This window comes from Leucopleurus acutus (assembly GCF_964270905.1).
Source record: "Leucopleurus acutus genome assembly, chromosome: 15".
Classification (NCBI taxonomy): Eukaryota; Metazoa; Chordata; class Mammalia; order Artiodactyla; family Delphinidae; genus Leucopleurus; species Leucopleurus acutus.
This window is the reverse complement of record NC_139157.1, coordinates 11792299-11818424: the sequence shown is the minus strand read 5'-3', so window position 1 is coordinate 11818424 and position 26126 is coordinate 11792299. Positions and strand designations below refer to the sequence as shown.

At 41.9% G+C, this 26126-nt stretch overlaps 1 protein-coding gene across 1 annotated transcript in view; it reads right to left on the bottom strand.

Moving 5' to 3' along the window:
- Positions 1 to 26126, bottom strand: part of NOX3 (NADPH oxidase 3) — a gene marked incomplete at its 3' end in the record, with an annotated part of 57805 nt that overhangs the window by 8454 nt on the left and 23225 nt on the right. Inside the window, exons 9-12 of the mRNA XM_082855477.1 lie at positions 25178 to 25431; positions 18746 to 18908; positions 7392 to 7538; positions 2526 to 2650 (exon numbers count right to left, since the gene is read on the bottom strand). Coding sequence (XP_082711603.1) covers positions 2526 to 2650; positions 7392 to 7538; positions 18746 to 18908; positions 25178 to 25431 — 689 coding nt within the window. The remainder of the gene's footprint in view (positions 1 to 2525; positions 2651 to 7391; positions 7539 to 18745; positions 18909 to 25177; positions 25432 to 26126) is intronic.

The window sequence follows — 26126 nt, the reverse complement described above, 5'->3', positions numbered from 1 at the left end:
TAGTTTCATGGCCCCAAACACAATTTATATGCTCACACCTTCCAAGCATGTATCTCCAATCTGAACTTCTCCCGTGAACTCCTGACTCATATTCATCTGCCTACTCAACATCCCTGCCTGGATGTATAACAGGCAACTTAAAGCTAAACATGTTGAGAAACTGGACTCCTGACATCCCATGCCTGCCAACCACTCCTTACAGCTGTCCTCATCTCGGCTGTTGGGAACTCCATTCTAGCTTGGGCCATGTTTCCTATCCAACCCATTAGCAAGCCATGCTGGCTCTACCTTCAAAAAATATCCAGAATCCAAAGGCTTCTCAGTACCTCCACTGTGGCCCCCCCTATCCAGGCCACCTCCTCACTGGCCTCTCCATTTCCGTCCAAGGCCCCTTACAATCTCATCTCTTATAGCAGCCAGAGGGATCCAATTAAACATAAAATGGATGGATTATTTCACTCTTCTGCTCAATCCTTCAAGTAGCTTCCCCTCTCAGAGTAAAATCCAAATAAAATGACCTGTACTATTCCCTAGTTGTCTCTCCTAAATGCCTTCTCCTGCTACTCTTTCATTCAGCCGCTGTGTTCCGCAACCTCACTGGTCTCTTGGATCATGCCAGGAACAGTGTATCCTGCCTCAGGGCCTTGGCACGTGCTGCCCTTTTGCTCTTTCCCAGTTGTTCATGTGGCACACTCCCTTGCTCCCTCCAGGACTTTCCTCAAATGTGGAAACTATTCTTTAAACAAAGACCATATTAGGACAGGCTACTTTCAAGATTTTTAGATGATTGGGTTCAAAACAAAGACTGATTTAGGCGATATATAGTAACAACAACTATTTATATTAGTGCTTGGCCCTTTACGAAGCTCTTCAACATACTATGCACCTTTAAGATATGAAAATAACACTGTGGATGCATAGAATCATTCATGTTTTATAATGAGGCCTTGTCTAAGGTCACATAGCCAGTATCTTCTAGAATCTTCTAGAATCAGCCTTCACTCCTGCCTTATAGTCCCAGAGCAAATGCTCTTCTTCCTCTACATATAATGGTCATAATAGTAATAATTAAAATAATAATATTAATGATAGCAGCTAACATTTACTGAACTCAAAGCACTGTTTTAGGCTCTTTATAAGTATTCTCACATTTAATCCTCACAGAAGCCTAGGAGGTAAACAGTTTTATTATTTGCAGTTTACGGAGACGGGGACTAAGTCAGTGCCAGGTTAAATAACCTGTTCATGGTAAATTGGTGGTAATGGCAGAGGTAGGATTTATACCCAGGCACTAGGACTCCAGTTCCTGGGTACCTACTACCACCCCAAATCCCTGCTTGGTTGTAGAGTAGTTTTGTCTGCTTTGCTAGATATGCTAGATACAGTTTACAGTCTGGCATAAGTGAGTTCTCCAGTTGAGTAATTAGAGGTCAACTGTGTTCACCCAAGATTTCTTGAAGGCATAGGGAGTTTAAGAAATAACATCTTGGGCTTCCCTGGTGGCAGAGTGGTTAAGAATCCACCTGCCTGTGCAGGGGACATGGGTTTGATTGCTGGTCCGGGAAGATCTCACATGCTATGGAGCAACTAAGCCTGTGTGCCACAGCTACTGAGCCTGTGCTCTAGAGCCCACAAGCCACAACTACTGAGCCCGCGTGCCTAGAGCCTGTGCTCCACAACAAGAGAAGCCACTGCAATAAGAAGCCCGTGCACTGCAACGAACAGTAGCCCCGAGTACCCGCAACTAGAGAAAGCCCGTGTGCAACAATGAAGACCCAACACAGCCAAAAATAAATTAATTAATTAAAAAAAAAAAGAAAAAGAAATACCATCTTCTGGACCTGGAGATGATCATACTAAGCGAAGTAAGTCAGAAAGAGAAAGACAAATACCATATGATATCACTTATACGTGGAATCTAAAATACAACACAGATGAACATATCTATGAAACAGAAACAGACTTACAGACATAGAGAACAGATGTGTGGTTGTCAAGGGGGAGGGAGGGTGGGGAACGGAAGGACTGGGAATTTGGGATGAGTAGATGCAAACTCCTATACGTAGGATGGATAAACAACAAGGTCCTACTGTACAGCACAGGGAACTATGTTCAATATCCTGTAATAAACCATAATGGAAAATAAACCATAATGGAAAAGAATATAAAAAAGAATATATATATGTATAACTGAGACACTTTGCTGTACAGCAAAAACTAACAACATTGTAAATCAACTCTACTTCAATAAAATTAAAGAAATACCATCTTCGATTGGGTTTAAGTGTGAAAAATTTCAATGGAATTGATAATTGTCAGATGTTGTAATCTGCTTAAGCAGAGGTTTGTAGTTCCTGAAACATCCCATGACCACCTTTTCTAAGGTGGATGTTTTATCTCTAAACAAGATGCCCACTGCTGCAGATTAACCAGTTGGTGCCCGAGAGCTTTCCATTCCAGCAGCAATGGAGGCATTGTCTCTCCACGGAGGCTCCCAACAGGCAGAGGAGAGAGAGCTGCCTTACCTGGGGTGACTGTAGGCTACCTGCCGGAACTCGTGATTCCAGTTCGGTCTTCCATAGAAGGTTTTCTGCCTTAATCCCGTAATCACGTCAGTATTTTCATCCCAGTGTAAAGCTATGTGAAAGGCCTAAAGTAAAAATTGTGGTATCAGATGACATTTAGAGGGAAAAGAAAAGGAACCTCTAATAAATGAAGGATGAAGTAATTATGCTCATTTGCAGATTTAATACACAACTTTTTATAGGAAATTCTTTGTAGTCTACCTTGGGCACTATTGAAACAAAGTGCTTTCTATGTGGTTGATGTGCAGAAACGTGAGCCTGGAAAGAAGATTTTTCTTGAAAGGATGAGAGTAATACGGTAAAAAGGGGTAAAGGAAAGCAAGCACTAAGCTACTTCCTTTTTTTTTTTTCTGCCCAATTTCTCAAAAAGTAATCTCTAGCTCTGTCCCCATTCACTTCACAATAAATCCTGGGGATGTGAGAAGGGCCCTGACAGATTAAAGTGATAGAAAAAGCCCAGGGTGAAGCTGGATTTTATGGTGAGATCTGCCTACTGGAGTGAAACGGTCTGTGTCCAGGTTCAAGTGCTGGGAGGATGTTGAGTCTGGCAGGCAGAGAGGTGGCCAGAACTAGCAAGGGGCATAGCTGGAGCTCTGTGGCCAACGGCTTGCCTTCAAATTACACGAAAGCACCCAGGCATCAAGTGGTCGATAAATAAGAGTCTGGGGAATAGCCATGCCTAGTGATGATATTTTAAGTTGCTATGATTTGTTTCAGCCCACGCTGAACTCTGGTAGGTAAGAAGGATTCTTGCTTCTTACCTCCTGGGATATGTGTCTGCTCTGCTCAGATCCCGCCACAGCTCTTGAGCTCATGGGTTTTTACCCTTTGGTGCTTCATTTGCTTACATCCTCTGAGCAGTATGGGTAACAACCCTGCTGGGCCCAACTCTTACCCCACGATCCTGCTGCAAGACTGGCTTCCCCGGCTGGCCTTCACATCAGTCTAGGAAAGCAGCCAGGGGTAGGCAGGCTGCACCCTAACAGGCAGTAGATGGTGGCAGACTTTGGTGGAGTCTCAGATATCCAGGCTGCAGGAAGTTGGCACCAGGCAAGTCTGAGCCTAGGTAGCAGGGCTACTACAGGAACTGAATTTGGGAAGAGGACTCCAGGCAAGAGAGGGAAAACTGGCAAGAGTGGGGCAGGACCCCCTTCTTAGGCAAGTTTTTCAAAGCACGAAATATGAGACAAGAGTTCAGGGATAAGAACGGAGGTGGTAGTTGAGGACAGAGCCTTGAAAACTGGCGGAAGCCGCATTATCAGAACTGGAACTCAGGGTCAGAGTTGTATCGGCCTCCGGATTAGAATGGCAGTGTTGCATTTGTTGTAGGCTTTTGCTTAACAGTAGGATGGATTGGTGCTCTAGAGGAAGCTGGTTCCAGCAGTGGGCAGAATAAGAAGGCAGAGACAGTTGACTCCCTTTTGACTAAGTGCCAAATCTAATGACCAACTCATTAGATTTTCCTTGGCTTCTCCACCATGTGGTTGAACATTGCTTCTTCTTGATTCTATTTGCATTACAAAATCCTAGTTCTTCTATTTCTCTCTGATTCAAGAAAGAAACAGTAGTTGTTATTTTCTTATCATATTCTCCTGTCTTGATATGTAGCTGCCTTCTCAGTCTCTAACTCAGCTCTCTGCATCTCTTTCAGACCACTACTCCCCAAAGAGCTTCCATTTTCACAATCCAATTAGCATAATCTACAAAGATGAATTCAAACTTTCTCTCCCAAGCCTTCCTCTTCCTGCTTGAGTAGAATTCTGCATCTCAAACTCCCCAAACATATTGTTATGGAGAATTCTTTCTGTTCTTTCAAATTGACCATCATAGCTAAAAATGAATCATCTCACTTTCCAAATAATTTGTGACTTCAAGTTACTTCCACGTACAACTGTTAAGTGATTTCCATAGGCAGGCAGAGTGCTATGAATCGAATGGAACAAAGAAGACAGACAGAAGGTCTCTGCTCTGTGAGGCACTGGTCATTGGAGGGAGAGGCAGACCATGTGCACAATTTCTATGCCCTGATTCAGACCACCACCCTTCTTTACCAGAGACAGAAGCGAAGTGCTCTGGAGAAGTAAGCATGTTACTCTGGTGAAGCCCCAAGTAATTTTGCCTAAGAGAACTGGGCAAGGCCTTAGTGGGGACTGGTCTTGAAAGGATGATTCCATGCAGTAGTGCAGCAGGTGGGACAGAGGGCACTGAGTGACATGTCAGGGAAAGGAAACAGGATGAGGGGAGATGGAATTAAGAAAGTCCTTGGTGTGATTGGAGAACATGTATTGTTTGGTGGCTCTGGTGCCAGGGGAAAATGATGGGAATTCTATAGAACAAGTGGGTTTTGCCGTCAGGTCAGGAGGGGCCTGGAAATATCTGCTAAGAAGTTTGGGCATTATTCAGTAGAAAAAAGAGTTTTTCCCACTTCCGCCCATGGTACCTTCCAGCTACCAATCACTGATGTTCAAACATTTGGAATTATGTTTGCTCCATATTTCTCAGCCCAGTGTTCAATTAATTCTCCAAACCCTGTTGATTTGCCCTTCATAATAATAATAATTTGCCCTTTTCCATCTGTCCCTTCTGTTCTTGTCATTCTGCCACTTTGAGGTTGTTGAATTCAGTTTAGCAATTGGCTGTTTCTAAAACAGCCTCTTGATTCCTGACTGACAGCATGTACCAATTATTTTGTCCTGAAATTTAAGCATCTCAAGAATTTCCAACATGTCATGGCAAAAATTTAAGAACATGTCTATTTTAATTTGCTCGTATTCAGAAGAAAACTATCTCTTAACAGCGTACTTTTGGAAGTGGCAGGGATGGGATGGGGTAGAGCTGTGTTGTCACAAAATCAAACAGAGCCTCGGTCTTGCAACTTCCAAGTGACTGGGGTTGCTTAAGTGGACACTCAGGATCGATTCACTTTAGAAGCAGAAGAGCCAGCACAGGACCAGAAAGCAGAAGACAAAGGCTTGTTTGTACTTCACCAAGTGGATCATTAGTCAAAAATCCCATTGAATATGAAAAAAGTATTTGTTTGGAAAATATAATTAACACTATTTAATTCATGAAGATGTTTCAAGCCTAATTCCCAGGAAACCTCTATTTCAGAGTATCCCAGAGGAATAAATATGTAAGGCCGACTGCAAATAAGACCCTAAAAAATTGTTTAGCTACTGAATTTCAAGCAAGTCTTATTCATTTGCAGAAGCACAGAGTCAAATTACAGTGATGTTCTATAGGGCCAATTTGTGTGTGTGTGTGTGTGAGAGAGAGAGAGAGAGAGAGAGAGAGAGAGAGAGAGAGAGGCTCTCAGGAGTGCATTCATTTGTAAATTTAGTAACTAATGCAAATCTCTGGTTCAAACACACTTTCCTTAAATATCTATAGTAGCTGTCACAGAAGTGCTGATTAGGACATAAATGTCATAACCTAGTAATCACTTCATTGTTAGCTTCCATATTTGAGGAGTTAAAAAAGATTGGAAATGTAATAGTTATCATTCAATACCATCAACACTGAAATAGTACCATAGTGCAATATTTTGATATGCATTATTTTTGGTAAACTCAACCTTAATATGTCATTAATACATATTAATGGACACAGCAGAACGCCTGCCCCAACAGAAGATCATTTTGATCTTAGGTGAATAAACATACGTGCACACAATTTCTAAGAATGCCTTAAGAAAAATAAATCTCTAGATAAATCATGTATTCATAATAATTATTTTCTGTAGGAACTCACATGGTTTACAATACAAAATGCTGAATGTCAACACCTGTCAGTTTTTTCTGTTTAACTCTGAACAGCTCAAAACATAGAATTAGAACCAATTCGGAGCTCAACGAGACAATATAGCCAATCCATAATGTTTGCTTGATGTTACTAAATTTCAAATGCAGCTTTTAAAAAAAATTTATTTATTCTATTTATTTTTTATTTTTGGCTGCATTGGGTTTTCGTTGCAGGGTGTGGGCTTTCTCAGTTGCAGTGAGCGGGGGCTACTCTTCATTGCAGTGCGCGGGCTTCTCATTGCGGTGGCTTCTCTTGTTGCAGAGCACGGGCTCTAGGCATGCGGACTCAGTAGCTGTGGCACACAAGCTCAGTAGTTGTGGCTCACAGGCTCTAGAGCACAGGCTCAGTAGCTGTGGCACACAGGCTTAATTGCTCCGTGGCACGTGGGATCTTCCCGGACCAGGGCTCAAACACGTGTCCCCTGCATTGGCAGGCGGATTCTCAACCACTGCGCCACCAGGGAAGCCCCAAATGCAACTTTTAATGACATAATTTCTCTTGGATTTCCAAACTTGGGGTTTTCTCCCTTTAACCAACCTCTCTTTCCAATCTTCTTTTCTATTCCTCAGCAAATTAACTGTAGCTTTTTTTTTTTTTTTTTTTTTTTTTTGCGGTACGCAGGCCTCTCACTGCTGTGGCCTCTCCCGTTGCGGAGCACAGGCTCCAGACGCGCAGGCTCAGCGGCCATGGCTCACAGGCCCAGCCGCTCCATGGCATGTGGGATCTTCCCGGACCGGGGCACGAACCCGTGTCCCCTGCATCGGCAGGCGGACTCTCAACCACTGCGCCACCAGGGAAGCCCAACTGTAGCTTTTATTGCTACAATTGAATAGCTCTTTCTTATCTGTTTTTATTTTATTCTCTTTTTCTTTTAAAGAACATAAAAACAATACTTCCATGCTGCTAGATAACCATGTAGCTCATTATTGAAATTATTCCTCTTCTCTTTGCTCTATCATGACACAAGTTAGATAATATTGCTCATTCTCAAAGTCTTATCTATACCTGATTTTCATCCCAGCCAGTAAGAAATATATGATAACTCAGGAAGTGAGTTTTCCCTTGCTCACTCATCCTTGTTTCCAGCGAGAGTAAGAGATCGGCAAACCACTCAAAGGCTCCTGGATCTCGGCAGATCCAGTAGAAGTACACCTGTTAAGAGAGAAGGCAAGAAAACAGATCTGTCCCTCTTTTCATAATGTGCTGATAATCGCAGACTACTTTATCTCCACTAAATTATTTGAGCCCAAATGGGCACTTCTGCAAAATAACACGCTTCCCTCTGCCAGAGAACAACTAGTCACACTGTGATTTCTTTTGAAAAAATTCACATTGTGTTTGAAAGGGCCCAGAATGAATTCAGAGTCAGGAGCCTGTGGGCTGTTGCCAGTTTCACTGGATGAGGATCAATTTACCCCATTCCTGGCTGTGTTTCTTCTGAATGAGGTTAATAATCATAACTAGCTGTGCCTTTCACTCTTCCCAAAGGGGGATAAACTGTTAGACCAACGCCCTTCATCTTCACTTATGACCTAAGCTCTGGATTTGAACCTTCTCCAGAGACCCAAAGGCTTGTTCACTAATCCACTTCACCAGCCATGCCCTCCGGAGGGTGGAGATTATGGTAATTGCAGAATCAAGCCACACAGGCCAGAAGTTTCCCATCAGCCAGACATATCAGTGTCCAAGGAAGCTGGTGGGTGGTGGCAGAGGTTGTGTGTCAACTGCTATAATGAAATTACATTGAGGAACATTTCTTTTTTTCTTTTCTTTCTTTTTTTTTTTTTTTAAACTCTCTGTGTTTAGCAAATGGCATGTGATGAGAAGTAGTTTGGCTTTGCTAAAATAAAGGCTTAGATTTTGTGCTTTGAGTTTCAGATAATTGTATCTAGAAGAAACCACGGGAGATAGGTCTATTAATTCTCCTCTTTTTCTCACACTCCTACCCCCTACTGCCCACTGCTCTTTCCTGCACCCCCTCCCAAGAGAGATGCTGATTAACAGGATAGAGGAGGGGGCCGGCCTTGATCTCCACCAGGAAATATCGTCTCCAATAGCCAGTGTTCTCACCCTCCCCTCCCCCGCCAGGCTGCAAGCTCACCATCATCATATAATGAAATTTACAGGCGAGATTTAATTAACAGATCATATTCATGAGGAAAAAGAAATCACAGAACGTGTTTCCAGGCTAAGTATCTTGCCTATTCTCTCCAGGTTTGTGCAGGAATTTATGAAATTAATACTCAAGAAGAACAAAAGCTTAGAGCCTACATATTTGTTGGACAGTTGCTGCTTGGAAGGGTTCTTGGAATATTAATCTCAGGACTACTAATAATCCCCAGGTATTTTAGCTCCCCTACCCCAAAAGGAGCTTCTTCTCAGCTGTAAAACTGAGTCAGTGGGGCCCTCCTGACAATCGTGTTCATCCTTGTTGATTCAAAGAATTGAATTGAATGTACTGAACATTCTGAATCCTCACTCCATGTTAAGACTGTTTTCAGCTCTGGAGCTAGAAGAGCAAACAAAGGAGACAAAAATTCCCTGTCTTCATGGCGTCTGCATTTTAGAGGGAGAAGAAAGATGATAAACTAACAACTAAAATATAGACTATGTCAGAGGGTGATTGGTACTCTGAAAAAAAAAAAAAAAAAAGGCAGGCTGGAAAGTCCTGCAATATTAAGTCAAATGGACAAGGAAAGAGGACATTGAAGCCAAGACGTGGAGAGAGTTGAATGGTTAGAGGAGAGGCCCGGGGTGGGAGCTGTCAGAGGGGAGCCAGGAGCTGGTGGAGTGGAGCGTGGGGTGGGGGGTGGGCAGCGAGAGGTGAGGTCTGAGGGGAAGGCGGAGAGGTGCAGATGGGGGCTGTGAGGCCGTCCTGACTTTTACTCTGAGTGAGGTGGGGAGACACTGCAGGGTGCCCAGCAGGGGAATGACGTCATCTGAGGAAGGATCCTGGGCCCGACCATTCTGGCAGCATTTTTATAGACTGGGCGGTGAATCGGGGAGGGGGAGGGGAAGGAAGGAAGAATGGAGGCCAGAGGCTGATTTTATATGCTGTGTAGGTGATGAATACTGCTATCCTCTTTCTTTCCACCTTGTATAGTGCCTCATTTAAATTACTTTCAAAACCTCAGCCCTGCCTCTAACTCGCTTTGCTCCCTGTAGAAATCAAAACCAACTAACTGAATTTAATGCCCTTCTCACCTATGCTCCTCCCCTCGTTCCTGCCCCTAGTAGCTTGTTTGATAGAATATTAACGGTGCATTTGGTATAAAACAAACAACATTGACTTATTTTCTATTATTTTCACTCTTTAAGAAACATGCTAAAAATACATTCATCTGAAACAACAAACCAAAAAATCGTTTTTTTTAAACATGTCAATTTCAAATCCAGTCCCAATCACCCTTACTTGAAAAACAGTCACATCTTAGCTTTCCTCCACTTACTGACCCTTATTCTTTCAAACAGAAATCATTCCTGTCCTTACTTTCCTGTGGCTTAGCTGTGTGTCAGTGTTCTGAGGGTTCGCCAAGCCTTTTATACGTTCTGCTTCCTTGTAATGGCTTTGTGTGTTTTTCCCTCTGTAACTGACTCACAGGTGACACTGGGCAGCTTTGGTGCAAGAGGCAATGGAGGGGCACTGAATGGGCTCTGGTGAAGTGCCTCGGGCAGAAAGAGAAGAAAATGGACTTTGAAGAGAGGAAAAAGCACATTTACTTTGACTCCCTTTCATCTTTCTAATAGTGAGGGACGCTCACTATGAAGGGACAGAGGCTTCCCACCTCTGTGTTTCCTCCAGTAGGAAGGGTCTGGTCAATGGTAGAACAAACGTCCCAAACAATAGGCTACACGTCTGTGATCTGTGCTTCCCAACTCTCGCCCCGCCTCAGTCTCCAAAAATAAAACCACCCTAAAATCGGTTACCTGTATAAAGCATGGCTTTCAGAAATCTATAGTAGATAACAGAGGCCTAAAATACCTCAGGTAACTTTAAAAGGTTTTGTTACACAGAAAGTCATCCTCAGTAAAATGATGAAAGTTCTGAACTTCTGTAGTAATGAAGTTTTCTTTTACAGGACTCAGCCCACACATTTTTGTAGATCTAATGGATCCCCAGATGTTGCAGGGCACCGCTCCAGGACGTTGTTATGGGGTTAGGGAGTTCTGTATGCATGTGGCCTATCACAGGCCTTCGCTGCCACATCGTTCCTAGCACGAACCACGAGATAAACTCAGCCAGAGCCAATCTCAGGGGGGGCCTGGGTCTCAGCTCCAGCTCATCCCCACCTTTCCCACAGCCTGGGCTTCTCTTTAAGAGAGTGTGGACCAGGTCATCTGGGCCCAGTAGGAAATGTCCCCGTGCTATTTTTGGATAAACAATTCCAGGAAATGAAATAAGAAAAGCTACTTATCTATTTTACTACCAGAGCACCAGACTCTTCCATCAGACATTCCCGTGCCATGGCCTGGATAGGTACCCACAAACACAGCAGGGGACACATCCTCAAATACAACCTGCATTTCTTTAGACCCAAAATCAATTTCCTGAGGGTGGAATGGGGACAAAAATTACCTATCTATCTATCTATCTATCTATCTATCGCCGAGAGCACCCAAGGGGCTTTTTCCTTTCTAAGGAAGGAAATTGCACATGAGGGTGCAGGTTGAAGGTGTAATATAACATAGTAGTTAACCATTGTGAGCATGGAGTCCTGCAACCTGTCCTAGTCTCCTGGCTTCACCACCTTCAAGCTGTGTAACTGCGAGCAGGTTATGTAATTTGAGTCTAGATTATCACACATTGAAATGGCAAAAAAAACCCAGAACAAAAACAAAAACACAGAACAATAATCCATGAGATTATTTTGAAGATGAAAGGATAGGTTTCATGGAAGCATTTAGCTCAAAGTCTAAAGATGCAGTAAGTGCTCTGAGATGTTAGCTGAGATATTGCTACTACCTCACTGTCATCTGGAGGAGCTTACAGAATGAATGCCACATGTTTATATTAGAGAGCAAAGAGGGACACTTGCCTTACTTGGGGGTCTGTGTCCACCATCACTCCTGAACTATAGAGACGGTGGTTATTGACAGGAGGTGAAACCAAAATCTCTAGCACCAGTCTCGAAACCTCAGCATTGGTCATAAAGATGTAGTTCTGAAAGAGGAACCCATTCACTAGTGAAAGGTACTCTAAGATCCATGTTGGGTGCCAGGGTTGACCTTGACCTTGAACAACAGCTCCCTCTAGGAGGCCAGTGGGATTGCACTGTGACCTTGCCTCCTCCTGGGCAGCATCCTATGTTCCCCACTGTTATGGTATGAATGCATCCCCCCTAAATTTGTGTGTTGAAATCTTAACCGCCAATGTGATGATTTGGAAATGGGGCCTTTAAGAGATGGTTAGATTTAGATGAGGTCATGAGGGTGGGCCCCCATGATGGGATTAGTGCCCTTATAGGAAGAGGAAGAGACCAGAGCTCCCTCTCTCGTCATGTGAAGACACAGCAAGAAGGTAGCCATCTGCAAGTCAGGAAGAGTCCTCTCCAGAACACAATCATCCTGGCACCCTGATTTCAGACTTCCAGCCTCCAGACCTATGAGAAAGGTTTGTTGTTTTAAGCCACTCAGCCTTGGTATTTTGTTATAGTAGCCTGAGCTAAGATTCCACGCTCCCTATACAATGTAACAGAACTGATAGAAGCTTCAATCAGGGAGGGTGATGGTGACTTTCCATGGAGGGACTCATGAATATTTTCTAAAAAGAGAACTTTTCTCTTTGAAAAGATAAAGACTGAGACTGATATTTAGAAAACATAATACCTCCTCAATAAATGGTAACTATTATTGTCCTGGTTTTTATTTTGTGGTTGCTGTTACGAAGGTCATCGTGGGTGAAGACAATAGCAAACAGATTTTGAAGCAACTAGTTTTGAGAAGCTTCCCTAACATGGCTTCCACATCTGGTTTTAAAGAAATAAAATTATAAAACTATTTTTCCCATTATCCATTGTAATACTAAGACCAGCCTTTGTCAATCACTTTTAGTCCTTAAGACTATTGTTTAAAGCCATTATCCTTAATGTTAACTATTTCATGGCTATGCTGCTGCTTTGCCCTTTGACTGGGGCCTTAAGTTTATTGTGCCTCAGTTTGCTCAAATTATAGTTGTTGGACAACTGGAATGTTCATTAATAAAAGAATGATAAAATCAATTGTGAGATAGTCATACTACAGAATTCACTGAAGGCACTAAATAAAATAAAGTCAATAAATAGGCAGTGACACTTGAAGGAGCGCCAGGCCATGTTAGAATGAAAAACAAAAACACAAACTGCACACCTTTCTTTCTCTCCCTCCTTCCGCATCCCCATATCCCTATTTATGTAAAAATAAAATAACACCTTGCATATGTGTGTAGGTGCGTATGTGTACACAAAAGTGCAGGAAAGGAATGGAATAAGATGTGCTCAACCGTTTCAGGTGAGAACCCTGGAGGGCCAAGTGGTGGCGGTGGTTAATTTGGGAAGGGAGGTGAATAAAGGGAATTTTTTTTTCAAACTGCTAAATCAATTTATTTCTAAACAGAAATGAGGTTTAAAAAAAAACACAGCTAAATGAAGTCTTGATGTCTTTCATTGCAAGGGTCCCCAGAACAGTGCACTTTGCTCTCTGTAATGCCATGCTTCCACATTCTTTTTTTTTTTTAATTGAAGTATAGTTGATTTACAAAGTTGTGCTCATTTCTGCTGTACAGCAAAGTCACTCAGTTGTACATACATATATATACATTCTTTTTCAGATTCTTTTCCATTATGGTTTATCTCAGGATATTGAATACAGTTCCCTGTGCTCTACAGTAGGACCTTGTTTATCCATTCTAAATGTAATAATTTGCATCTACCAACCCCAAACTCCCAGTCCATCCCTCGCCACCGCCCCCCACCCCACCCCCAGCAACCACAAGTCTGTTCTGATTGAGATTTTTGACTGAGTATTTTATTTGACTCTTTTACAAGGACCCTGTAGTCATGTACGGCTTGTGTGGTTAATAAACCAAGATATTAAAAATATTAATACTGGTCATTTCCCCACAGGGCAATGGGGAGACCTCCTGGGGGACTGGAGTCTTTTGAGGCTGTCTAGTGAAAGGTGAGAAGCACGTGAGTCTCCTGGAGATGCAAGCTGGCCTCATGTTCCCTGGTTCAATTTATCAGGACACTCTCAGCGGCTACCAGAGATGATCAGTTCCAGGAGTAGCCAGAGCAGCAGGGTGAGGGAAAGTGAAAGTAAATAATTCCTCAAAACAAATTAAACTAAATGCATTTTTCATTCATTAGAAAAGAGAGCAGGCCCTCCTTTGTTTTATTAATATATTTAAGGAGAGTATGGATTTTTGCCTTTCTTGGCCTCTTTGCCTTGTTCCCACTGGCCCATGCTGTCTTTTTATTTGAATTATCTGTTTATTATATTAGGTTAAGAACCCAAAGGCCATTTTGCGCGGGACACACTATAAATACTCATTATCACGGTTATGTATTATTGAGCTGATGAAGGAAGACCATTTATGAAGAAATTAGGTTATCTCAGTTTTTCTAGAATCTATTTTATTATCATCTGAAGATTACATATGCAGTTAAGAAAATGAACCAAATCATCCAGTTGGCCGTCCTCTCGGGTCTGACTGCACGGCTGTGATATTAGGGAACTAAAATGTGGAGGCCAATACATTTATGTCAGCAATCTGCCCCCTCCCCACCCCTGGTTTGTACACACCTATTTCCATTCATCATTTTGACAGTTTGCACAAGCAAACTGTCCTAACTTTTTTCAAGAGCTCTTTTCACAAATTGAGTGTGATGTAGAATTAATCATCTCCGTTAGGCAGGAGCTGGGGGGACATTCATCCCCAAGGGGCATTTTAACCCTCGGCTTCCTCCATACTGTATCACAGGGATGTCCCAGCCGCTCACACCCCCTTCCTTCATCCCAAAAGAGCACTGGGTTCTCATGTGCCTCCAACTAAGTGAAGTGTGGCTCTTACTCTTGGGTTGGAAATATCCCTCTAATATATTACAACTTTTTCCCATTTTCTTCACAGCAGGGCATCATTATCTTTATTGTTATTTTGCCTTCTTGGGAAGTGTCCTCCTAACCACTTCTCTCTCTTCCTCTGCCGCTCCTCACCACTATCTTTAGTAATAACACATAGCTAGAAAAAACGCTAGCGTCAAACAGAAAGTGCTACATATGACCCCAAAGAAGATGCAGGAGTCCTATTGGATATCCTTTTGCATTTTACTTAGAAGTGTTCTAGAATAATGTGGCAGAGGAGAAGGAGGAAGAGATGTAGTTTGCAATGGTCACAACTAAGAAAACTTTGGTGCAAATTTTTTACTCTAGACTTGCAGTATAAGCCTTGTTCATAAAACGACTGCCTTTATGCCAACTTTTACACAGGAGGGAGAAAATCCGAACCAATTGCAGTTAACTATTTAAACTTAAAATTCCAGCTCTGAACCTCTATGCTGTTTTTTCCCCTTTCCTTGTTGCAGAAAAGAACACTCTGAAAACTATAGCCCAGATCTATAATTGTGAAGATGCTGTTAGATAAGAATGTACTGCTTTGCTCTCCCGCACTTAAAAAATTATAGAGATGCTGACAGTTTAGTGGAAGGAGTAGTATTTATATCTCAAAAGCATGTGGGCGGCCCTGACAAATATTAGTTACATAAGCCTAATGTTAGCTGTACTCAAATAAACACAGAATTGCTTTAAAACAGAAATTTCCTAAGCTTTTTCTCAAGCATGCAGATTCTGAGGAAGTGGATGTCAAGTGTGATTTTCAGCCTGAACTTTCTGTAGCGTGAAACCTCACTTCTTTCATAAAAGCGCTTTGAAACCAGAAACACAGGCTCCTGTCCTGAATCAGTGGCTAGCCAGATAGGGACTTTGGACCAATCACTTCCCACTGTAAGTATTGTCCTATGCAAAACTGGAAGGTCAAGCCCCTTCGATTTTGTGATTTCATGCTTTTAGCTTCTTTTCTCCCATATACTATAACTCCTGCCTTTAATTTTCAGTTGAGGGTTGTCTCAATATTACCCCCAATTTTTATAAGTCATTAAAACAGTGTGTTTTATTTCCAATTCTATGATCTCTGTTTTTTGGACTAGAGATCAAAGCCCCTGTTTTATACTTTTGTGGTAAATCCTTAGCCCTCCCACTGAAACAGCTTTGAGAAAGCCCATAAACAGCCTGGGAATAACACTGAAATGGTGAGAGAGAAGGTGGTATTAATATTCTGTGGGTTCCAATATGGACTTTAAGATTTTGTGGATTCTTAGAAGAATTTTCCTATTTGTGATAAAATAATTGGAATGTATTATTTTAATTATAAAGTTGCTGAACTAATAGCCTTTTGTTTAAATTAAAAAAAATTAATCTTAGTAACCTAGAATTTTACAGAAAATTGTGCAGAAGCCATTTGTTAATTCTTTTGGCCAAGTGGACATTTATTCACTCATTGATTTATTCAAAATTTATAGTGTGTGTGCATATATAAATATATATCTCTCTAATAATGGAGATATCGAGAAAAGCCACGCTTAAGGAGCTCAGAATCTGTTAAGGGAAATAAAGTACTTTGTGAACGTTAAAATAAAAAAGAAGGATAAATGATATAAAAGGAGAACAGCACAGGGGTAATGGATGTTGAGAGAAGGGTCAGGTACTGTGAGTCTGGTGAGAGGAGAGTGATAGGCTTTTCAGCCAGTACGAGTGGGGCTTGGCACATAGTAGGTGCTGCATACTCATTGAGTGAATAAGTGAATGAAAGTGAGACACACAATTCCATCACCATCTCCATGTGAAGCATAATGTGACCTTTTGTACAGTGAGAACCATGAAGCAATGAGCCGCTGCTATAAGTGGGTCTGACTTGGTAGACAGCAAGAGGAAAGAGCTTACAGAGATGGAGAAATCAACATAAACCATAACAAAGCTTTGCCGTGGAGTCCAAATGTATGAAACAGTGTCTGTTTTGCTTGCTTTGTGCCCTAGACTGAATGTTTGTGCCCCCGCCCCAAATTCATATGTTGAAATCTAATCCCCAGTGTGATGGTATTTGGAGGTGAGGAGTTTGGAAGGTGATTAGGTCATAAGGGTGGAGCCCTCTTGAATTGGATTAGTGCCCATCAGTGTCCAAAAAACTTGCCCTCTTTTGCAGTGGAAAGTTAGAGCTAGAAGATGACCGTCCATAAACCAGGAAGTGGGCTCTCATCAGACACCAAGTCTGATGCTGGTGCATTGATCTTGGACTTCCCAGCCTCCAGAACTGTAGGAGAAATACATTTCTGTTGTATGTATGGTATACCACCCCATCTATGGTATTTTGCTATAGCAGCCCGAACAGACTAAAACACTTGGTTAATCTTATTGTGGTATAAAGGAAAGAAGATGGGATTTAGCTTAAGAAGAACCCGGGTTCAAACTCTCATTCTGATATTTATTAGCTCTCTGTGCTTCTGTTTCCTCACTGGTAATCTGAGGATACTACTTATCTGAAAGAGGTATTATAACAATTCAATGATATGATTCTATCATTCCTATTAGCTTTGTGATCCAGCTTCAGTTTTCTCATCTGTAAAATGGGAAAGTGGTAAGTAAAGATGATGTGAGATAGTGTGTGTAAAATGCCTAACTCCCTGCCTTCTAGGTAGTCAATGATTGATTAATCTAGGGCATTAGTATTAGTACTAGTAATTTATATCTTTGGCAGATATAATTAATTTAATTATAATCTTATACACATTTAATATAATCATATACACATTTATACAGTAATGTTTCTACATTATTTATTTGTCTTATTTGGTATTAAAACTCCCTGATGGATACGGACTCTTATTTCTCCATCGTGTATATCAGGAAACCTAGCTCCGAGAGGTGAACTGATGCACTCAGGGTGATGCTTCTAGTGAGGGTGGAATCAGGCTGAGGTAGATTCTCTGACCAGGAATCCCACAATCTTCCTACAATACAGTAGGTGGAAGCCATGTCTACCATGTGTTGGTTATGTCAAACCAGAGAGCCAAATGCACCTGAGTTCAAACCCTGATTTTGCCCTTCATTAACAGTGTATTTCCAAGAAAGTGACTTTAGTGTCTCTAAAGCTTCAGAGGCCTTATTTGGAGAACAGAGCTTGTGCTATCTACTTTCTAAGGTTGTTGGGAAGATTATAAAAATAAAATGAAAAAACATATGTCAAGCGCCTGTCACTTGGAAACTCATGAAATGATAGCTAATTTTACTCTAATTTCTTGGTTGAGAAAGCCCCACCTGTAGAGATCTTCCCTTCTGGCCTTGCCCCAGTGCTTCGCAAAGTGCCATTTCTTAAAGAATGATAGATGAAGAAAGTTTCCATGGCTAAATATGCTTGGGAAGGGTGGGTGAAATGAAACTGAATGAGTTTCTTTTCTGCAGAATTTATTTAATAGGCTAATAGAAGATGTGAATCTTCTAAAGGGGGATCTGTGACAGCATTTCTGAAATCATTTCACTACACAATTCTCTTTAGTGGACCTTCTCATATGACTAACGTCCCATAGACATGCTGACTTAATCAAGCATCTTCCTGGGATAGACGAGGAAACTGCAGCCAAAGTGTCAGTCAGAGAAGCGGCAGAACCAGGACCAGAACCAAGTTTGCCCGATGTCCTTGGCCCTCCTGAGTTGACACCATTTAGTGTTAGCATGGCTCCCTTTCTCCTGCTGCTCTAGTGTCTGCTGCTGATCCTAAAAGGGTTAAAACATGGGATACACAAAGGGAGCAAGGGAACCATGGAGGCAGCTAGTCAGAGAACATACAAGAAATGACAAAAAGGAGATTTGGAGCTGGATGGCAACACCAGGCAAGCAGACAAATGAATCCCAACTGTGGCATTTTTGCTTCTCAGTTAAGACCCCGAGTCCATGAGATGAAGATATTGAATAGTACACTTGCAACCACAGTATCAAGCTCGAGTCTAAGGCTGCCTGTTAATAGTACTCACTGCAGCGCAGTCACATAGCCATTTGCAGCCTGTCCATATTTTACTGACATGAGCAATTACATGTCCTGTAATGGCAACGAAGCAATAAAATTTATGTCTTGTCATCTTTAACAAGATTAGACATAACCCTTCTCATAAATGTAATACTGAATGGAGATTTTTAAGAACATAAGTATAGTTAAGGATCCTTGAGTTTATCCCTCATAGTTAATTAAAACCCTCCCCAGGAATCGGCAGATGATAGATGGAAGGATGTTGAACCTTTGAATTCATGGAAGGGTAAGCTGATGATATTTTCCATACCTTGCTCAGCTTCCACTGGGTTTGTGACTCACAGCATTGGTACCAGATAGATTTCAGAAGAGCGGCAAAGGGAGTGACCCCTATTCCCGTGGCAATGCACATGCTCACTGGATAGTGAAACACATCTGTCAGTGCAGCTCCGAACGGCCCGTCCACCGCCAGCCTGCAATCACAAAGTGTGCCGTTTGACATTCAGAACACTCCGCTCTTGAAAACAAAGCCATCCTAAACGAGTGCTTTGTATAGAATGTGTTAGCAAATGTGTGCAGGGAAGTTGGCTCTGTGCTTGAGAATGCCCTATTTGGACACACATAGTGTAGGGCTGTGGTGGCCGGCCTTATGGCACAGCTCTTTTTTACAGTTCTTAAGAGTTTGTTTTGCCTTCAAGCATCATGAGGATTGGTAGAAGATGCCTTTTCTTTTCCTTTTTTTCCCCATCTGCCCTCAGAGGGAAAAAACAGAATCATCAAGGTGGCTTAGAAGGCTTATCTGTCCTTTTGCTAATATGATTCTCCCCATTCCCACCTCTTCGTATGTTTATATAATTTTAGTCTAATGGAAGCCATTCATTTGGAATAAACATAATTTTGGAATAATTTGTCAGTTGTGTGGAATTTCTAAAACTCATTATTTTAGATTATGTGAACTCAAAAATCTGTGATAATTAGGCCAGGGGTTGCACTGATGTTTCGTCTTTGCTTAGCAAATTTTTCTTTATAAGGATAATGCATATTCATTGAATAAGTGCAACTGTCTTTAACTTGGTCCTAAATGGACTGACCCCGGATTCTGCTCCATCTCTCATGGCCAGTTCTCCACACTGGCTTTTCTTTTGTTTCTTAACGTACGCAGGACCCTCTTTGGCTAAGGGGCCTTTGCACATGATTATCCAACTAGTCACTTGGAATGCTCTGCCCCAAGTTCTCTCCTATCCTCCTATTTGGTTCATAGTTACCCTTCCATTAGGTCTCATCCCAATTATCATTTCTCTGGGGAAGTCTTCATGGATTTCTTAGACTAGGTTAAATCCCCTCTTAGATAATTTATAACACCATGCATCTCTCCTCTCTAGTCCTTATCACAGTTGTAATTTTATAGTTGTTTTGGGTGGTGTGTGTGTGTGTGTGTGCATGACTTAATTTGTGTCTGTTTGGTCACTAGACTCTCAGGTCTGCAGAGGTAGGGACCATGTCTGTCTTTGCCCATCACTGTATCCCAGCACCTTACATGGAGCTGTTCAATAACAATTTATTGAATAAATTGTAAAGGGAATGTTTAAAATATTTCAGTCAACGGAATGTATTAAATAACCTCAACTATTCCAAAAGCACACATTTACATAGGAACAAAGATATGCTAATTAAGAAGCTTCTAAGTTATTCATAACCATTCCCTAAGGAGTGTCTGTTGAAGGCACCCGAGGTTGCCCCTTTTGGGCTTACTATGTGTTCATGAAAGTTCAATTGGGTTTATTTAAAAATATTCCATATGCCAGACCTCCTAACAATTCAAATTAACTCTCCTCAAGTTATCTTAATTAATAAGGCTTTATTACATATTGATATATGGAAATAGAAGAATAAAAATAAAAGGTCACTAATCAGAAAGGGTTAGTATCTCAGCCCACGGTAGATTCTTTTATAAATAATTAGATAAGGGGAATTGAGAGAAAGAGAATAAATATGAAACGGTCCACGATTAAAGTGTCTTATTGTTAATTGTTTTTATAATTAGTTGTATTTGGGATTTATTTGACACTGATTTTAAACTGTAACAATTAAACCCAAAGAAGAATTGTGTCATATAATTCATAGAAGTGCATAATAAACAAATTTCTACATAATTAAAATTGAGAACCTAAGCTGGAAGCAGCAGGAGGAAATATTGAGTCCTACCTCCTGGTTCATACAGAGATTCCCTCCTTTCACATCCCTGATCACTAATCACTTTCCCACGTGAAATTGTAGGGCCCCTTGTTCCATAGAGGGGCAGGGAGGGCTAAGTATTAGACAGGTTTTCCTCATGTCTCACTGGGATCTGTCTTCTGTCAACTCATGCCTTTTGCCTGCCTGAGAAACAAACCAGGTGTTTTCCCTTTCCTGCCTCTCAACCCTTAAACTAGTTGATCTAGCTATCATGACACCCCAATTGTTCTTTTTTGGACCAAAATATCTCCATCTCTCACAATGTTGAATTGGCTTCCTTTGCACAAATTCTCATTTGTCAAGTTCACTCAGTTACTTCCTGTCTGATGTGGATACAGTTTCTAATAAAGCAGCTTAGAAGGGAGTCCCCTTTCCAGCAGCCACATCACCTGGCCCTTGCTGCTCCTGTCAGCAGCACCACCCACCACCTCATCAACCTCCCGTCTTGTCTCTCTGAACCCATGAACTTTATTCATCCACGTTGTCCCTCCTGTGTCACAGCACTTTCACTGTCGACTCTGTGGTAGATGACCTTTCTTATTTTGCCAATGACAATAGTAGCTAACTTTTTTGTTTTTACTATGCATTATGCTAAGGGCTTCATATGGACTGTCATATTTAATCCTAAACAGAACCTATGTACTATTATTGTCATCTTCATTTTACAGATGAGGAAACTGAGGCAGATGTTACATACATCCTCCAAGATCCCATGCAAAATTGGGCTTTGAACCCAGGCTGTCAGACGCTGGAACCCTTGGCTCTGGGCAGTAGATTAAATCGCTAAAAACGCTAACACAGACTCTGAGAAATTCCTCCATTTTACTTCAGAAGGTGAGGTCTTTTATTTTATTTATTTATTTTTATTGAAGTATAGTTGATTTACATTGTTTCAGGTGTACAGCAAAGTGATTCAGTGATACATACATATATATCTATTCTTTTTCAGATTCTTTTCCATTATAGGTTATTGTAAGGTATTGAATACTGTTCCCTGTGCTATACAGTGGGTCCTTGTTGTTTGTCTCTTTTATATACAGTAGTGTGTATCTGTTAATGCGAAGTCTTTTAAAAGAGCTTCATTGTCCTTTTCCCTGAGTTCAGAGGAAGAGCTTCCCTGCTCTTCACTAAGCTTTGCATGTCCTCTTGGGGTCCTCAGTCACTGCTTGTCTCACAGGTTCCTGGGACTGGATTAAATCCTTTCTGGGTGCAAAGCAGTGAAAAATTATGGTACTCTCCCTAAACTGTTCCATTTAATCCAAAATTAAAACAATGTTGAGAGGTAAAATCATTGAAGGAAGTTCAATAAGATTCTGATTTGTCATGTGCTGAAGATTTAAACAAATTCTAGGTTTTGGGGGGTTTCTTATGCCTACACATATATAGAGGCAGAGGTCAAACGAAGTTAACAAATGAAGGGAAGCTGCACTGTGTACAACGACTCATTTTTATTCACCTGGTAAATATTTATTGAGTGCCAGCTGAGAGTTAGGGCCTGTTCTGGTCACTGGGGACAACAAAGTGAATCAAAGAGATAAAGTCCCCATTCTCGTGTGGGGAGATAAATGGTAAACAAATAAACAACCAGGTATTTAGTGTGTCAGGTGGAGAGGAAGAAAGTAAGGCGCGGGGCACAGTGACCACGACGAGTGTGGAGTGTCTGTCGGGGTTGCTGGATCACAGGAAACGGGAAGGGAAGGCCTCATTAGGAGACATTAGAGCAGAGACCTGGGGGCAGTGAGGGGGCGGCCAAGCAGAGACCGGGGGAAGAGTGTGCCAGGGAGAGGGAGCTGCAGCGGCAAAGGCCCTGAGGCGAGTGTGCTTGGTGTGGGAGGGAAGCAAGAGGCTGGAAGAGTGGCTGAGTGACCGAGGGAGCAGGTGGTGCAGCAGGGGTGCCCAGGGAGGTCTGGGGGCCAGATCATGTCAGGCCTTGCGCTGAAGATGCACTCTGGAGATAAAAGCATGCTAAGTATCATACGATATTATGTGGAACCCTAAGAAAAAGATACAAATGAACTTATATACAAAACACAAATAGACCCACAGGCATAGAAAACATACATATGGTTACCAAAGGGGAAAGTGGGGGAGGGATAAATTAGGAGGTTGGGATTGACATGTACACACTACTGTATATAAAATAGATAACCAACAAGGACCTACTGTATAGCACAGGGAACTATACACAGTATTTTGTAATAATCTCTAAGGGGAAAGAATCTAAAAGAAATAGATATATGTATATATGTAAAATGGAATCACTTTGCTGTACACCTGAAACTAACACAACATTGTAAATCAACTCTACTTCAATAAAACAAAAAGAAAGAAAGCATACCGACTACGGAGAAACACTTCCCGAGCTCTTGTTGGGGGACTGGCTGAAATGAGAGCTGGTTTGTGAAGAGGAAGGCTGGTCGACAGGCCGGACAACTGTATACACTCAGAGCAGAAACCAGGCTAGCAAATAGGTTGAAGGTATCCACCTTGGCAATGCCAAGGGAGGGCTGGGACCTGTGTGTGTGCATGCATGTGTGTGTGCGTATGTGTGTTTACTTTCATTCCTGATTTTAAGCATTCACACTACACTCTGAACCTCAGAATTCTGTTACATGGCTTCCTTTCCATGATAAAAAGGATAAGGTCTTAATGGAATAGTCAGATGTTGTCTTGTGACTTGGGGCTCTCGTCTGAATAGATGATGCTTGTACTTGGTTTATCATCACACTGCTCTTTAGTACCAGTGTTTGAAATGAAGACTGTGGCTCTTCCCACCCACTCAACACAAGCAAGCCCAGTGCTACATAGTCACAGTTCAGTGTCCCATGGGAAGACAGAGGAGGGACAATAAGCTGAGTAGATTCTGTGCCTTAAATTTATTCTGGTGCCTAGTTTACCACCGGTAAATATTTGTTAAATTAAATGAGTTGAAGCGTCCATCTTGGGTCCAGGTATTCATTCCTCATCAAATATTTACTCTGTATCCACTACGTGTCAGACACTGTTCTAGGCATGGGACGTATAGAGGAGGACAACCTCTTGCCCTTAGGAAGTTCCATTCTAAGTGTGTCCTTACTGGGTTCACCACCTGAAGTCTTGTAGCTGTGGTCACCTGCTTGGCAGTTCCTGATACCCTCCAAGGATGGCAGAAGAGGGGATGTCTTGACGCTTCTTTTGAAATATCCAATTCCTTCACAAAGTTTTTCTCAACATTTTTGTGTGTGTGTCCCTGTTTTTCTGGGTCCTTATTGTGTAATCCTGCAGCAAGAGTGGGAATCAATTCTAAGCCATTGTTTACTAAAAGGAGCCAAGGACACTGGGACTTCTGTCGCATGCCCACGCTTTTCTGAATAGGATGTTGTTTTGGATTCAATTGTTTAGTCCAGTTGATATGCTGAAATCCTATCTTCCGATGTGACCTTATTTGGAAATAGGATTGTTGCAGATGTAATCAAGTTAAGATGAGGTCATCCAGGAAGATGGGCCCTTAATCCAGTGTGACTGGTGTCTTTGCAAGAAGGGACCACAGAAACACAGAGACACAGACACAAGAGGGGAGGACAACATGTAATGACAGATGCAGAGACTGGACTGTCACAGCCGCAGCCTCGGAACGCCGAGGATGGCTGGCAAACCACCAGGAGCTGGGAGGAGCTAAGGAAGAATCCTTCCTACAGTTTTCAGAGGGAGCATGGCCCTGCTGACACCGAGATTTCAGACCTGCAGTCTCCAGAACTGTGAGAGAATACACTTCTGTTGTTTTAAGGCCCTTGGTTCATGGTACTTTGTTACGACAACTCCAGGAAACTACGTATGGTATCAGTGTTATTCCACTTTCTCAGGTCTACCCATCGTCCTTGTAGCAAAATTAAATCATTTGTTTACACACCAGTGTTGATTTCAGAAATCCTAGAGAATGGAGGCAATGTTTTGCCATCTTTGTACTTCTGGCACACAGTGGAGGTTAATTAATACTTTTTGCAATCACACATGTGGGACTGACAATGTACACCACCACTAACTTTCTTGATTCTCAGATTATTTTGTCATTTTCTGAGCTTTAGTCTAATCGTTTAGCTCTTTCTCCAGTGTATGGAGGCTGCCAGGTTAATTTGGACTGTAAAGCATCCTTTTTACGAAGACCAAACTTTACAAATACAATTGAAAAACCTCGGACCGTGACAGCAAAAAGTTCACCGGGCTGCCTTACTCATCACAAGCTGCTTATAATTTGCCAAAGTGATGTTTTGGACCTGGGAAAGCAAAATGTTTCCTCTCCCTGGATCATCACCTGTCTTGAACATTTGTTTTTTAAAGAAATGTACTTGCTCCAAATGGAAATCTGCTGAGTTATATTTTTTTAATAGAGAGTCTCAAATTACATAAATGGATTCAAATTTACCATACAGAATAAGATATTGCAGAAGTTGTTAGCATGTTGATGCACTAAAGGACCTTATTTTTTATAATATTCTAACTTACACATAAAAAAGAAATGGCCTCCCACCTTGGCAGGCTCCAGGGCTCCTTCAGGGCCTGTCCGTCTGCCCCAAAGGCCTTGCATAAAGCTTCTGTCCAGTCTCCTGCTGCCCGGATGTGCACACTGAAGAAGTCCTCCTGGGGAGCGGAGGTGAGGGTGAAGGGGTGCCACTCTAGCGAGGATATGGACGGGCACTGGATCAAGACGTACTGCCCCGGTGCCATTTTAAAGTCACGCTTTTTCATGTGAAGTTCCAGCACTCCAGATGGATGGCTTACCACCTAAATCACAGCAAGAGAGGTGCTGGTTCTTTCACTCAGGTTAAATACGAAGACAATGGCCTTCATTCCATCAAAGGTTTTAAAATTTTTATATCAACTTTTCTGAGGTAGGATTGACGTAGACCATGCATTATGAGTTTTCAAGAATCGTTCCAACCCGGACATGAAAGTGATGGCAACTCCAGCACGAACGGCATTGACCTCCTTCAGCGTGCTAGGTAGGAAATTTGGGTAGCTGCATCCAGGGGCAAAGAGGTGTCCAGCACGTGACTGTTTGTCCCAAGTGGCCACTATTTCGATAGCGCAGTTAATTTCAGGCCCAAGAGAATATAAACTAGCATATCATCCACAGCACTTAATCATGCTTAAAGTTATCAAAATAGCCACAGAATCAACTCCGTGTTTTAAAATATAGGTCCAGTTTGTTACTATTTTCAATGATGTGCATCTTTTCCTGCTTCTTTGTGAACTAACCCTGGTATTTCTCCATTCTGAGTAAAAAACAGCCTTCGTACTCTGAAATGTTTCATTCATTTGGTTTGGTTTTAGCGAAGTCTCGTCCAATCTCCTACCTAGGCTCTGAGTCTTAGATGTAAGAAAGCGTGATGCAAAGGCTATTGCTTTTTAAAGAGCTCTATAACTTGCTACTTATCAGAGACAATGAACTAATTTCCCTTCTTAGACTTCCCTCTTGT